At 37.9% G+C, this 16,471-nt stretch overlaps 2 protein-coding genes across 5 annotated transcripts in view; one reads left to right on the plus strand and one right to left on the minus strand.

The window, feature by feature from the left end:
- Nucleotides 1-614: 614 nt before the first annotated feature.
- Nucleotides 615-16,471, plus strand: part of LOC105397942 (leucine-rich repeat and calponin homology domain-containing protein) — a 38,459-nt gene continuing 22,602 nt past the window's right edge. For all 4 annotated transcript variants that reach the window (XM_038120825.2, XM_038120826.2, XM_038120823.2 and 1 more), the window contains exon 1: nt 615-844. In XM_038120825.2, the coding sequence (XP_037976753.2) occupies nt 655-844 (190 nt within the window). In that variant the 5' untranslated portion in view covers nt 615-654. The remainder of the gene's footprint in view (nt 845-16,471) is intronic.
- On the minus strand, nt 8,886-10,167 carry LOC105397916 (cAMP-dependent protein kinase catalytic subunit alpha). Its single transcript, XM_011569935.3, has one exon. It carries the CDS (start codon nt 10,066-10,068, stop codon nt 8,947-8,949), a length of 1,122 nt encoding a protein of 373 aa, XP_011568237.3. The 5' UTR covers nt 10,069-10,167; the 3' UTR covers nt 8,886-8,946.

A 16,471-nucleotide genomic window follows, 5' to 3' on the forward strand; every position in this document is an offset into this window, starting at 1 on the left:
TCATACAAGTTTCATACGATCTGATACTTATGTGACATTTATGAGTATATTGCCGCTATGTGATTCATACTATGAAGACAAACCCTTATCGGCCAATAATACTATAGGTACCTACCTACCTACTAAAGGAAAAATTGAAGGTTTTCTGGCAGCTTATTAAAAAAAGATCCTGTAAAACCTTCATACGATAGCAGCATTGCATTTTTTTATTGCAGGGTGTTAACACTTTCGTTATTTTGTAGAGTCCAACTATAAAGTCATGATTATAAAGAGTGCGATTTTGCTAAGACTTTTTATCATTGTCAGTTATTTACTGACATTTACATAGGTAAATAGTTACGTTTTAAAAATAAAATACCGATCGATAATGGCTTTTTACGGATAATATATCCTTAATTAAAAATATAATACTTTCATTAAATACGGTCTTTAAAAATGACTTAGAATCCATTTCCGTTTTCAGGACTTTATAGTTTTACTGTATATTATTATTAGTAACGATGTTATTAGTGACAAGTATCGTTATAATATTAAAGTACATCACTAGACATACACCCACTCATTCATTCATTTTGTTTCATATCCGTTAAGTTGGTAAAACTGAATACGATATTTTTTTAAATATTGTCAGTTTCAGTTTTAGTTCAAAAGAATATGGCCGTGCTCGGGCCGTGTGTAAGTGTAAATATGAATGGGCACAATAATATTCATAGCCAGTTAACAAAATCGTTAGAAAGAATTCTAGAAGATGCATACTTATGTGGTGAATTAAAACTTAGTGGACGGAAGTTAAAGGAGTTTCCTAAACCAGTGAAGTTTGATTTGAGTGATACAGTTCTTGCTGGTAAGTCGTTAAATCGTTGATTTATAAATAAATCCGCTTGCAGTCTATGCAATTCGTGTTATTATTTTATTTCTGATTGTGTTTATGTCATGAAGAGGTTCAATGTTAGGTGTTTTATTTATAAACACTGCTGTTTGTGTACTCGCCGGCTGTGAATAGGTACAGTCGGCTACTGAAGTGTTTGTCAAATCAAATCGATAGGCTGCTGCATTCATGCCGCCACTCCGGACAAGTCCACCTAATCCCGCTCTTCCACATTCCGCAATGAAACTACGTATAATGCATGTTAATCGATTCAATTCACAAGATGCGCTCATAAGCTTATCTTCATAATAATAAAATTATATTTAAAATGATGAAGGTTCTACATTTGTATTCTTACCTTGTATCTTCAATATGCTTATGAAATTCTCAAATTACCTAAAAAAAACCTGTGTAGGAACACAACAGGAAAGTGGTTTGTCTTGTCTGCCACAGTCTGAAGAATTTGCAGCCTCAGAAGGTTCTGTAATGGCCAATTACAATTCTTATTCGCAAACATACCGTGTGGTTGTGGAGGGGCTGTTCAGTGTGCAAGTCCAACAATCTGTGGCAGAGTAGGAATATTTGGCTCCCATGCTTAATTTATTATCTATAGGTATTGTAAATTTTTTTACCATGGCCCCTGCTGCTACAACTCTTCAAAACCATAAATATAATAATAAATAAATATAAATATGTGGGGACATCTCACACACGGCCATCCGACCCCAAGCTAGGCAGAACCTGTGTTATGGGTATCGGACAGCTGATATATCTACACAAATAAATAGATAGATACTAAATATAAATATCAACACCCAAGACCCGAGTACAAATATCTGTCTTTTAAACAAATATCTGCCTCAGCCGGGAATCGAACCCGGGACCTTCGGCATCGCAGTCAGGGCCACTAACCACTACGCCATTCGACCGTCATAACCATAGTTACAAGAACAGTAAATAAACTTTCAAAACTAGTCTAATAGTGGCAGATATCATATTATACACAAAAAACTACATCATAATTGTAATTACAGTGTAAATTATTTAAAAATTAATGATCTACATCCACTTTAGGGTCTTCCATAAATTTACAACCAACTTGGAACTGGGGTCTTCTAGTGCTTGGTTTAATATTAGAAAAGATGGCCCCATATCAAGTTTGTAATTAAAGATCTCAAGTTTTATTTTGTCATTTCATCTATTCAGTGAGAGTGGGTGGTGCATCATGTTTTATTTTATTTGCAGCAACATTTTGAAAGTGGATCAGCTTGTAAAACAACATTAGTTGTAAATATTGAGAAAAGTTGACATTGAATTAAATGAAGTACTTTTCCATATTTCAGTATTTATCATCATCATCATCTTCAGCCTATGATTAATACCCACTGCAGGGTATGGGCCTCCTCCATGCTATGCCAAGTTCCACTTTCCAAGTAGTAAACAAAATCACTTCATTATGCTCTTTTGAAAACCATTAAGATTTATTGTTTTTTTTTTTTTTTTTTTTTTTTTTTATGCAGCCTGTATAGTGTCCCACTGCTGGGCAAAGGCCTCCTTATGAATTGACCACCGTTCCCGATCATGTGCTTCCTTCGGCCATTGAGGCAAAAACCTGTCGAGGTCATCCCGCCATCTCCGTCTGGGTCTTCCGCGACGCCGACGTCCATCACTGGGCACCCACTCGGTGGCAATTCTGGCCCACCGGTCCGGGTGCATGCGACAGACGTGGCCTGCCCAGGCCCACTTCAGCTTCGCAGTCTGTGCGCCCACATCAGTTATACGAGTCGAGGAGCGTAGCGTGGTGTTCCGGATTCGGTCAATCCTTCGTACACCAAGTATAGTACGCTCCATCGCTCTTTGGCAAACCTTGAGTTTGGACTTCTGATGTTCGGTCAGAGACCAAGTCTGTGCACCGTAGGTTAGGACAGGCAGTATACACATGTCGATGAGTTGGCGTTTGAGTGTTAGAGGGAGAGTGCCCTTCATTAGATCTTTCATGGACCAGAAGCTCTTCCAGGCGTTGTTAATGCGTCTTTCGACTTCTTTATCTTGCCTGTTTTCGAAGGATGCTATCTGGCCCAAGTAGATATACTCATCGACATATCCTATTTCCTGCCCGTCTACCTCGACCCTACTTTTGGCGCTATTGGTCATGACTTGAGTCTTAGACCTATTCAGCTTCAGTCCCACCTCAAGGCTCGCCGTGCTAAGGTCTTGTAGCATTTGTGTCAATTCTGATGCGGACGGAGCAAACAAGACTATATCGTCGGCGAAGCGTAGGTTAGTTAGCATTCTGCCACCAACGTCTATACCCTTCCGCTCCCACGAGGCCGCTAGCTTTTTGAAGACTTCTTCCAGTGTGGCAGTAAACAGCTTCGGAGACAGCGGGTCGCCCTGCTTCACACCCTTCTCTATTTTGAATAAATAAATAAATAAATAATAAATAAATTATTCAAAATTTATTGTTATGCATAAAAAAATATTATAGGTATAATGTATAATGTACTTACAAAGTTTATATTTGCCCAGGTTAAAACTACATGTAGGTATATTATATCCATGCAAGATTCAGTTGCATCTTCACCAGTAATAATATTGGTGTTAATGATTTACCAATGAGTTTTACGACTCTAACAAATCCACAGTTTATCTTCTAGCATCTCGCATTTACCTACTCGTGGAAAGTTATATGATGTTGGAATATCGTGTTTATGTATTATAAATAAATAGGTAGCTAGTTAGCAGCTAAATCTAGATGTACAACATGTTTATTGATTGACCATTTCAGTGACATAGTTACAAGCACAAATTATTCTTTACCTCTCTGGTTAATATCTGAATGACCTAATAGGCTTATCAGCAGCGATACCGGCAGTAAGTAATCAGTGGGCAGATAACAAAATTCTGATAAATTGCAACTGGTAATGCGATGAGCGAAAATATCTGTATAATTCACCACAGTTCTCATGCTCATAACTTTGTCACAATACCTTTACCTACCACCTCAAAAACTGCAATACAGTAAATAAAATACTAATATGCGTTTTAAATCAGTCCTAGCCTATACTACGTCGTCTCCGTGGACAGACTATAGTTTTATCAATTCATTAATGCTGCGCCCTTACCAGGGTGTCACATTTGTAACTAATAAACTCATCACCACCTGATTCCACAATGTGACTTGCAATAAATGAATTTGAATTTTAACCAGATGCAGGACATAATTTTGGCCTCCCGGAATTATGTCCCTGCTATCCTGATTTGAAAAACTAGCCTCATGTATCCCGCACATTATTGATCATAGATTCAGTAGTTGCGTCATTAACCTTTTCCTAGTTTACGTTATAATTATACAGATAGGTCACATATTATTATGGTAGTGATTATCATGCGCCGTTTTATTATAGGCTCATTGAAGGCACTTTATGCATTATGCACTTCTTAACAAGATCTTATAGATGATAAGTTCGAGTAAAAGTCGATAAGCTTAACAAATACTTACGTGAATCCAATTAGCATAGAGCCCATGTACCTAAATAACTGTACGTATGTACAACATATTCATTAATAGATGAGCCTTAAATAGACACTTGAGAAATATCTCAAACTAAACCATTAAGATGAATGTTTAACTTTATTTACATCAATAAATTTATCGCATCCGGACTTTCGTATTTTCACACTGTTAGTGAAAAGATAAAATTGCTATTCCCTACCCACAGAGCTAATAAAAACGACATCAACTCAATAGTAGCTGTTTATAGTAAAAACATAACCATAATGGCGACAGGTGCAGAAGCGTGGTCAGCCGAGCGTGGTGCTTACAACGAATAGGGGGCGATATCACCATAACATACCTACAACAACGTAGTAACCCCTTTGTGAACCTATAACCTCCCTTACAACAGTCAATATTAGCCCTTACGGCCCAGGAACAAAGAGCCTTGGATGTTGAATTGAAATTGAACAATAATATTAGTAGGACACTACAAGTGCCACACATGCTGGAGAGAGAGGCAACATCATTACCGTTCGTTCTAAACACGACAGAGCAGAGAAGACAGATAAAAGTCCAGGTAAAGCACGTAACAGGATCTCATTTCTCAGAAAAAAAAGTAAACATGAACAACTCCGAGTTGTTAGCTATCTCGAAAGTTCTTTGTTGTTCCAAAGACACTTAAAGTTACTCCGCTATCGCAGTCTAATAAAATTTGAGTTTTGAGGATAACAGGTTAACCAGGTTCGTAACTTTGTGTTTGTCCTTATAAATGGAAAAGCACGAAAACATCTAATTATTTATAATAAGATTTTATCACACGAAACTAAAGATGGGACGAAGTTCAAGTTTTACAATACCTCATTTCTATTCGGCGACCGTATGTCGTAGGGTCCCCTGGGTGAATATTGATAAGTTACCCGGCAACTTTAAATAGCAGTCGCAGCTGTAGAAAATACTTCAGTAAGAAGCCTTTTAACTTAATTCGGTTTTATGCAAGCTTTGTAATAAATTAGCATGCAGTTGGCAGTGGATATCCGCGACGGGCTTGTATGGATGTCCTCTGGTCTACGTGTGCAGTTTTTGTTAGATTCAACTAATTATTTTAAGCTTCAACTCATACATTTAAATTTCAAAGTAAGAAACACATCCTTATATAATTAATATATAATTCAGCAAGCCTAGTCGGCCCAGTGCATCAAAAGGCCATTCAAAGCCATGAAAACCGAGAAAAAACATCAATCAATACGTGCCTTAATCGATGTTTTCTAATGCAACGTTTGCGTGCAAATCCTGGCGTGGGAAGTGCATAGAATTAATTGAGAATATTAGATTAGCTCTTAGCGTGTGCGCCGGCGCAGATGATATCGACAACAACATGCGCCGGGGTGACGCTCCACTGCGCGCGGAAAGAGCCTCGTCTGTTGTCTACAGCCGCTCGCTCTTGCGATTAGCATCTGCTTCAATTGCCACTGAGTTATACGTACAGCGTATGTTCGCTTAATCACTTTATTAGACGTTGTTAATTAAATTATCTTATGCTCTGGGAGGTAAACAAAGTTCCTCTTGTAGGTTCAGTTGGCTCGCTAAATTAAGTCAATTCATCCTCACTTTAGAAGTAGCGCTGCGCCGATGCTGATAAAGCTTTCCCGTATTCTATTTATGAACCCTCTCATCTCGCCCTGTGCGTCGAGACCGCCTCTGCACCACCACTGACCCACATACAAGGTACCAACTTAACGGCTGTTAGCTGCTTAACATACTTATCTGTAGGGTTGTCATACTGCGTACACAGCCGATGAACAAAGTGGAAATATATCTGCGCATAGTCATCGTAGCATTTCATTTATATGAATCACGCAATGGCAATTTACATGATTGCAAAACATTGTAGTCCGATAGTCACATCGGATCGCGGTAAGGTAATTATTCTCTTCAATTTCTTAATTATAAAAAATATAAACTTGCGCCCTTCAAATTGGTATATGAATTGATTGCCATTATTTACTCTGATGCATTGGTAGCTCCCTGCTTGAAATACATTTCAATAACACATACAACCTCACAGATCAGTCGTTGGCAGCCCTCAACCTTTGTCACGTTATCTATCTTTACACTTACTCTATCTAGTCGATAACTCGCCGAGCACGCCTGCTAGCTTTCAAAGCTTTGAACTTATGCAATGCTGCTTTATGTGGCAAAGGTGCTTGTGCAACTTACTAAGTACATAATGTATGAGTGATTTGATAACGCATAAACTGTCCGGTATGGCTGTTGTCCTACGATTACATCTGGATTCACCTTCGAATTATTGAATTATCTTTCACTTGTATGTAATAACTCAGGCTACTTGTGTAGACATTTACTGTATTTGAATTCTCTTTTAATACTGTTTGAAAAGTTAGTTAACATCTTTACATAGAACAACGCGGACTCGGGTGTACCTTCACATCTTTAAGTTTGATAGTACCTTATAAGCGTCTATATCAGGAGACTTATTTAGCGATGTTTCAGCCTTTAATTTTGCGGCCATTCGTGACATCAGCTGATGAAATCCAATTATCGAGTTTTATAACAAAATGCTAGTTGAAGCTAAATCGTGAGATACTCAAGCGTAAGCTTAACCCAAAGTTAGTTGTGCAATATCATTGTGAATAGGACATTTAGTTAAGTTGAACTTTAGACGAGGCTCTGTGCCAGGCCATTGTTGAACTTTAAATGGAATGACTGAAACTATTCAACAGGAGCATTGTTTTAAAGTCGTAGGAATTCACTTGGTTAACTTGCCGGCTGTCCAGACCTTTGATACGTTAGTTTATTTAGTCTACATTGATAAGTTTTATCGAAAAGTTCGTCTAGTCTTTGTGCTATGGCTGTGGCGTTATCTTGAAATTTATTGGAATACTTTTGACGTTATTAGTAAAATTCTGTCAAATTAGGTTTCTGCTGATTTATATTACATCCATTTCGTTAAGGCCCGAGTAATGCAAGGATACAGTGACTTCCTGGCTGGCCCCTGGCGAGTCGGAATCACGCTTCCTTCACTTTCCACTTGGATGGGTCCATCACCCCTTTAAGTGCTTAGGTTACACGACCGGAGTTCCATTGTCTTTAAGCTTTTCCTTTGACATCAAAATGTTAAGCTTTGTCTCCATAAGTAAAGTAAAAAAATATTACGGCTTCTCCAATTTCTACATTCGAAGGCATATGACAAACTAATGTATAATCGTTTAAGTATGTTAGGTTCTGCCCCTGTATTTTGTAACTTTTTGGGCGTTAGCAACCGGTGATAATTGGTATCAACTTAGAGACTTATTAACCGAAAACACAACCAATCTTAATGAAATAAATATGGAATAAGAATAATAACATATCTTTACATTCAACATTAAATTGACAGCCATTTTATAACAACCAACCCCACTCGGACTTGTAAAATATGGGGGCTGGTGGTTTTTAAATGTGTCTGGCTGATCGAAGATCGAGAAAATGTTGGTTCAACTCGTGATTGAAGTGTTAAACCAATCAGGCTGGCTTGTGACTCGGCAAAAGCCTTTGTATGTTAATTGAGAACCATACCCCTTTCTTCTTCGGTGGTCTTGGTTATTTTATTTCCGGGGTTATAATTGCATATTCAGCGTTGTCGTACTCGTCGTACAACTTCTTTGCTCTATCTTTCACATTTTTTTAACCGTGTTCCAAAATGTAATTAACTATATTCTACTTACCTAGGGTATTTAACCGTACTTTTAATCTATCTAAGTACCTAAGCGTAAATTCATTTTCTCACGAAATTTACCTAAATAAGTACTTATAATATACTATCTGTTCCCGCGCGCTTCGCTTCGCCTTAAAAAGTTTTCCCGTGGGAATTCCGGGATAAAAAGTAGCCTATGTTCTTTCTCGGGGTCTAGACCATATGTGTACCAAATTTCATTCAAATCCGTTCAGTAGTTTTGGCGTGAAAGAGTAACAGACAGACACAGTTACTTTCGCATTTATAATATCAGTTAGGATAATAGTCTGTATAAATATTTGTACAGTTTCTATTTTGTACCTATTATTTTAGTCTCCTTTTAACATATTTCCTTTTACCGTGATCATAGCCAATCTTAGCGCAATACATAGTTGAGAACTCGCATATTTGGGTCACATACTGCGTACTACATTTACTAAATATTACTTTAGCGAATCTTTTCTGAGAATATACACATGTGCCAGTTCTATTGCTCGTATCATAATGTAATGATGATAACACACAGAAGGAAACGAAAAAAAAGACATCCTTTTAAATACTTTATCTGATACACACGAACTACATGCGGCACACAATCGTATAATTCAATACAATATAAATAACAAAAGCTTGTTACAAAACATCATCTTTAACCTTTATGTGGAATATTAACATTTAACATTCTATAATAAGAAGTGACAGTCGCGTGCGCATGCCCGGACCCTCTGCGCAGCGCCGCGAGGGGACGCACGTGCTTGCACATTTGGAATTCAAATGTTCTCGCCGCTACTAAGAATCCCTCCGTGGCCTCAATACTTGTGCTTTTAGGTGTTGGTTTTCAACTAATTAGAAATCTATAAATTCCGATTCGTATCTGCACCTCGATGCGTGGTGTATAGTTTCTTCTTCGTATCTATCGAAATTACTAGTATCGCCAGGATTCTTTAGCTTTGGAACAAACGGTGGTAGGCATCGACAGTTCAATATCGCATCCCACTCTATAGAGGCTAGCCATTTGTGATTCTTAAAATCCAAAACCCCATTCTTCATGACACCAAATCTTTTACTAAGGTCTACCTGAAGAGTATTCCTCAGGAAGTCTCTTAGATCAGCATTGAAACTCGACGGGCATCTATATTTAGCAGCTACAATTTTCTCGTATGTCTTCATTGGCTCATTGGCATAAAATGGAGGGTATCCAGCATTCATCTCATAGACTAGAACGCCAAAAGACCACCAATCTACAGAAAATCCATATCCCTTACTCAAGATTAGTTCGGGTGCTAAATATTCTGGAGTACCGCAAAGTGTCCACGTTCGTCCCTGGACAACTTTGCAGAAACCAAAATCTGTTATTTTCAAATAACCATTATTCTCTATCAATATATTTTCAGGCTTCAAGTCACGATATACTAAGTTATTGAAATGAAGATATTCCAATGCTAAAATTACTTGGCTTGCGTAAAACTTGGAAGTCGACTCATCAAACTTTCCTAATCGTCTTAAATGAGTAAACATTTCGCCTCCAGTTACAAACGGCATCACAAAGTATATATAACTGTTGTCTTTGAAGAAAAACTCCATTGACACAGTGAAGGGGAATCTAATGGCCTCTAGAATTCGCTTTTCGTAAAGAGTGTGGTCAATCTGCTTCATCTTGACTATCTTTTCTTTCTCCAATATCTTCATCGCGTAGAATTTATTGGCAGATGTATGTTTTAGTAGAACGACCCTGCCGAATGCACCTGTGCCGAGAGTTTTGATTCGCTGGAAGTCTGCAAAGCTTACTTCGTACTGACGGTTCTTGCACCAACGTGATTCAAATTCTGTTTTCAGTTTCTTCAAGTATTTGGCGTATTGTTCTTGTTGATGTTCCGTGTAGCCGCTACGGACATCTACCGTGGAAGGCCCGCTTGCTGACATTTTGTTCGCTGATGTGGAAAGCGATCCTCCTTTTTTAGAATACATGATTCAGAATGATAATTCATAAAATGTATTTGTGGACTAAATTAAGTACAAATGTCATATTTTCCTAGAATTAGCCATCGAGATTGTTAGGTACTTACATAAATTTCAAACGCAAAAGTTTGTTAAAGGAAATCACAAATAATTTCCTTTCCTCGGCAAGCCCTTAAATCATATTGGTATGTTTTGGCGATTTCAATGCACATGCCGTCTGGGTGTGCCGTAGGGTGCTGGGAGTGGCGGGGGCGAGGGTGAACGAACGGAGGGCCGGGGGAGGAATCAGCTGTGTTTAGGGGTGACACGACAACGAACCCGCCGGCCGACAGTGATATTGATCAGACACGTGGCCCTTACGTGCTCTCGAAGTATTCCAGTTTCCTCTCCAATTAAAGTAACAACTCCCACGTATCGAATCAATAGTGCACTCCAACTAGATCGTTCATTTAGATCATGTCGTACATTGAATGATACAAACAGCTGTACCATTGTGACTGTTTTTCCCATGAACTAAAATAAGTGTTAGATAACTGGTACTCTATTTTATCTTGTACCCTTATCAGATAGTTTTGATGCAGCGAGCAGCTGTGAAATAACTTTACTGTGTGCTATGTTGATATGTACTAATCAACACTAAATAACATATACATGTATATAGGCTTGTTGCGTTAACTCATATTGAAGGTTAGTAAAAGAAGTTCTCACGCGACATTAGAAGTCACCACCAAATCGAAATAAAACTCGTAGCTATCAACAACAAGAAGTTAGTAGCAAACATACAATATCATATCCGTTGCGTTGGCACTTGGCAGTCGCCAACATGCCAGCAATGATCATAAATCAAATTGTATCAAAACAGAAAGCTCAAGTACTTGCGTCTATCGCGAAATAAAAGTGTAAGCCGATCGTTAATGTACCGTTATACTGGAAATTGTAATTCAAATTTGGAACTAGTACCGAGGCAGTGTTTTTTATACGGATGACGCATGCGTCCTTATTTTTATAGCATTCGCTCTCCATGACTTCTGCCGCAACGTGTAGGTAGGTACCTATTAACAGAATAAGTGATACTGTTCTGTAGGTACTCCGTCCAAACAATACCTCATGTGTTTAATTCATCAGAGTTCATCGCATATTATTGCGTAATTAAGTACGCAGTGAGTGGTAATTCAATACCGATCGTGGTGTCGTTGCAAGCGAATGGGGACACACGATCATGACGTCCATATAATGCCTCTGGCTCGTGACCGATCGAATTGCTGGATCGCTTTGCGTATACCAACCGTGATTGATGTTAGTATTGAAGACATCACTTTGTCCGCACTCACGTTTCGCCTATCGCTGGCAGGAAACCCGAAGCGGCATCGATTTGAGCCATGGCTTCGTATGTTGTGGCCAATAAATTGGAAACGAATGTCTTCACCGCTTCATGTAATTTAGCCTCAATGAACACAAGGCCAACGGACTGTACGAGGTGTGATTTGATTACTAACGTGCCATTTTTGCAATAAAGCTCGCATTTATGAGAAATCTTCTGATTGTTCAGACATTTGCAAAGTAAAAAAGTGATATGCCAGACGCTAGATCTATTGAATAAATAAGCAAGTCGGTGCAAGGAATGGCTGACGGTTCAGATTTATTTCGCAGTCTGTCTGCGCTGCGGTCAAGGTTGAGAAGTTCCGCAGCGTAGCGTGTTGGCAATTCACCAGACTTTGGCGCATTGCACGACCGCCTTCGGAGTTTCATATACGATAATGGTGCTCATAGCAATCTTGCAAATCGAATCGATTATGATGTGAAAATGAAAAGTGATTTGTATTAAGCAAAATGCTTCCTTGACATCAATATTTGTAGAATTTGAGGTATTGCTACAAGATGAAAGCAAACAGGGCAGTCAGCTTGGAAAGACAAAGTGGTTTGCACGTGGCCATTGGCGGTTATTTTTCGAGGACAGCACGCCGCGTAAAAACTAGATGAGTGAACGAACTCGTTTTCGTGCGTTTCATCACTGACATTTGTTTGAATATTTTAACGAAAACATTTGAGTGATATGAAATACAATTATTTCTGAAATCAATATCGTGCGTAAACAGATGAAAGTAAAAATACTCGTAAATAGCTCTGGAATCTTGTTTACGAGTTAGTTTGACCCAACTGACGTCTATGAATTGCTAATGTGCCAACTTGAGAAATATAGAATGCCAGGCCAATTATGAATCAATAATGACTTGTCATGAAAACTAATGTGAGTTTTACCTATATAATTCATTATTATTTATTACTATAGTAGGGATAGTCTCGATGGAATTAGGGAGACTTAACAATTTATATGTTCTGTCCCCAAACAGAATGTCATGTAGGCAACCTGAAGGTACAATTTAAATAAATTATGTTCTGGAAGGTCCAAATTTACCTCCCAGAACATAATTTACTTAAATTTTTGACGTTGCTTGCCAGAAATCCTGTAACTCGAGTTCTAAGCGCTTTTCCTGTGGTTAATTCTGACGTAGGTAGTACGCACTGCTATGTTTATCCATTCGACCTTTTTATACATTTACGCCTTGCCAATCAAAAGTTCTCGGTCACCGCGTCATGCTTGTGTCAGACCCTGCCCTTTCTGGATCCGTCCTTCATCAGCTAAAAATATCATATATTCAGTGGCTGTTGAAAGAAAATCGATCACGCCCAGCCTAGCCTTTATCATCCCTCGTAGATTTGTATTGAATCTACGTGTCTTAATATTTGAAAGTCGCACTATTTTCTAAATTGTCTGTGATTGTGATGTGATGTGATGACTCTGACATAATGTCGACGCACACGCGATGCCTTTTGTGGTTGGATCCAATTGGCCTTTATTAGATGACATTAGTTTTCTTTTTATGGCTTTTTATTTATATCTTACGTATTATCGTGCTTTGGTATTTTACGGTATTCATTCATAATGTGAATCATAGTTACCTTTGAAGTTAACGAGCGTTAGGAGAACAGTTAACGTTAACTTCACAAATCCATAATACTACAAGTGCTCATAATTTTATTTTAATTGTTTACAAGTGTTAGCTGAACAATAAAATATTTCATCCAACGGTTGGGAAAATCTCGTTGTGCATTAGTTATGCTCTTGAAATATTTTTCTGTTGTTATTTGTGCGTTACTTCTTTGTTCCGTGACATAATTTCTTCTTATGATGCCTTTAAATTAATAAAGTTTATTCTCAATTCTCAAGTGCGTGAGGTAGTTGTCTTATGCAAATTCAATATAATTATTCGTCCGAGGCTGTATGTTATCTTTATAATTGTCTTGAGTCCTAACTATGGCTATAAGAGGATAAGCAAAAGCTATCGAATAGTCGTTAAATTTTAAAACATAAACATAAAATTTTATGCAACGCATGTAGGAATGAATTCATATAAATTTATTATATATACCTATGTATATTTTTATGCCAAATGCAATATTTTCTCATGCGCCTTTATAAAAATGAAAGGTACTAATTATGAAATGAAGCAATTTAGTTTTCCGCAGTGAACGCAGAAGGTCCAAAGCCGTCATCAGCTATTACTGTACATATAATGTTCATGAGCATAATCTACGATATCCTCACTCAGTCCTCGGCTGGAGTGACTCACGGATCACGCAGCCCGTATATATTAATAATTCGCAACGGAAACACGGCCATGTTATTATCTACGAAGGGATTTGTTAAAATATTACCACTTAGAACTTTGAGGCTAATGGGCTCTTGCATATTTAGCATCTTAAATGAGTAGTGGAAAATGGTTTGTTGCTAAAACGGCAAGTACCTGTGGTAGTAGTACCTGTGTAGTAACCCTGTGGCAAAACTGTCTTCCAGGCTATATTATTTACTAGCTGTGCCCGCGCGCTTCGCTTCGCCTTAAAAAGTTTTCCCGTGGGAATTCCGGGATAAAAAGTAGCCTATGTTCTTTCCCAGGGTCTAGACCGTATGTATACCAAATTTCATTCAAATCCGTTCAGTAGTTTTGGCGTGAAAGAGTAACAGACAGACAGACAGACAGACACAGTTACTTTCGCATTTATAATATTAGTTAGGATATTAGTTAGGATGATCGTGAAGCTAAGGTCAGTTAGGTACTGAGCAACTGTATTAGAAAATATATTATACAGAATGTCTGATATGCCCCCGTATCAAAAGGCAGTATCTCTCCTATGTCCTATCTCCATTGTAAGTTGTGTATCTTCCGCCTCGTCATTAACGTCTAGGGCCTGGCTTTGTCCCGGCACCACTATGAAAAATGAAAAGGCTTCTTTTATCCCTCTGTGTCTTTGTCTTCCGCCTCTTCTAGCAACAGTGTGCTTTCTTAGAATATACCGACCTGGCCCTGCCCTCATTATATTCTTTTACATTCATAAATAGTCGGTAAGTATGCGTATTACGTGTGCTTGCTAAGTGATATTAAAATAATTTTCCAATCCAACCACCTCCAGGGAGCACGGTTCCATTACCTGAATAACAAGTTGCCTCGTTGTTAAAAAATTTAGGTCACTTTACCCATGCAAGGCTTGCCAACGAGTTTAGGCGACAACACAATGTTGTTGTTGCATTGTTTAAGATTTCCATTTCGTAACGAAAACAGATGAATGGGGAAAAGTTTATTCTGTAGGACAGTTTCGAAAACAGTCGTTGAGTTTCTGTGAACCTAAAATCTCTTTCATGTAGGTATAGAAGTATGGTGCGGGGGCGCGGCTAATACATTTTACGGCAGATATAATACCTTCAGACCCTTATACGGCTTCTATAAACTAATTATGAGCTTCTTCAATACCACGAAAACCTTTAGTGGCCGAGTATGAAGTGTATTTCTTAATTCCATTCATCTAGATAGGTACTTACTGTTGCCAGTCGACTGTTGGTCGAGTTATTACATGGGACATCTTAAAATTGAGAATTTTATTATTTACTTCCATTATCAACCAATTTTTAAATGAACTGTTGGTTTCCCACGGATATTGCCAGAACTCATTCGATTCCATTTCTTATTTTGTTTAGTGACCCTTATGCTACTTAAAAATAAAGTGTGATTTCATTTGACCATAATTCTTGAGCACGGTCAGTAGAACCAAACCAGTTTTGGTGCATTCTTTACTGATTGGCTATCTGCCGCTTTTTGTACGCCCCACAAGTAGGTTACGATACGACGCCTGCTTGCTAACAGAACCTTCAGGTTCAATTATAATTACAATTTCAACAAGTGATAGAATATTATAATACTTGTTTATATCATTAATAGTTGTCAATAAAAAGCTATTTTTTTACGTGAGAACACGAAAACTAATCTAATCTAATTCTGCATCACAATCCACCCGCACCTACTACAAAATTACGAAAGTTACCTACAAATTGAGAGATGAGCAGTTACAAAATACTGAAATACCATTAAAATATAAAAAGTTAAAGCAGTTCCCATCCCATACATAACCGGGGACTCTATTTAATGGAGCAATAGCAATTCAAATGTCATGAGACCAATAGAATAAGTTAAATGAAGCGTATCTCTTTTATTAGTTAATTTGATAACTATTAGATACTTGCTACGATGGAAACAAATCGGTGCTGCCTATCTAGTACTTCGTCTACCTATATTTCATAGGTATCTCCAATACCTATAATCAATTAACATGATTTATCACTAAAATATTAGATGTGATAACTGTGTATTTATCTATTTGAGAGATATTAGAGAGAGATATTATCTAGTTGAGTTATATCTTTAATAATAAAATTTAAATCATGATTTGGTAATCGGCATCGGGAAAAATTAATTTAGTGAAGCGAAACTATTACTAGGGTGCATAGGCATTTGATAAAGATTACTGTAGGATCACACGGAATCATATTATTCCGTCTAGATTCTAGTCATAGCCAAAGCTGGTAAACGGAATTCTCGTTGCGCGTGTGACATTGTGTTGGAGCCTTCAAGGTGCCTCAACCAGCTCTGACTCATGCCTCAGCAGCTGCCGTGTACTCCAATTAATATTGCCCTCTTTAGGCAATGATTTGTTTCAATTAATACGAGATAGGAGGATTTTAGGACAATTTGCTTCTGGTCAATTACAAACAGCGATACCTACAAACGTTACACTTACCTGCTACGTCTAATAGATCCAGAAAAAAATATTTGTTAGTTCCATGTGAATATTTATACATCGGAAATATAATATTAATAACATACGAGTACTTTACTATTAGGTATACCGAGAATCCTTAAACAAACATAGCCTTAAATAGATTCCATGTTATGAAGCGTAGAATTACAAAACATATTACATTGCATAACTGAGAATAGGATAATGTTTCCCTGAGCCTGGCTGCTGTGGTCAGTTACCGCACAGGGATCTTATGTCGATGAACCAATGAGCAGACAGGTTT

The sequence above is a fragment of the Plutella xylostella genome, chromosome 4 (genome assembly GCF_932276165.1).
Source record: "Plutella xylostella chromosome 4, ilPluXylo3.1, whole genome shotgun sequence".
Lineage (NCBI taxonomy): Eukaryota > Metazoa > Arthropoda > Insecta > Lepidoptera > Plutellidae > Plutella > Plutella xylostella.

Coding starts and splice junctions, on each gene's coding strand:
- LOC105397916 (XM_011569935.3), bottom strand. CDS start 10,068: ATGTATTCTAAAAAAGGAGGATCGCTTTCCACATCAGCGAACAAAATG.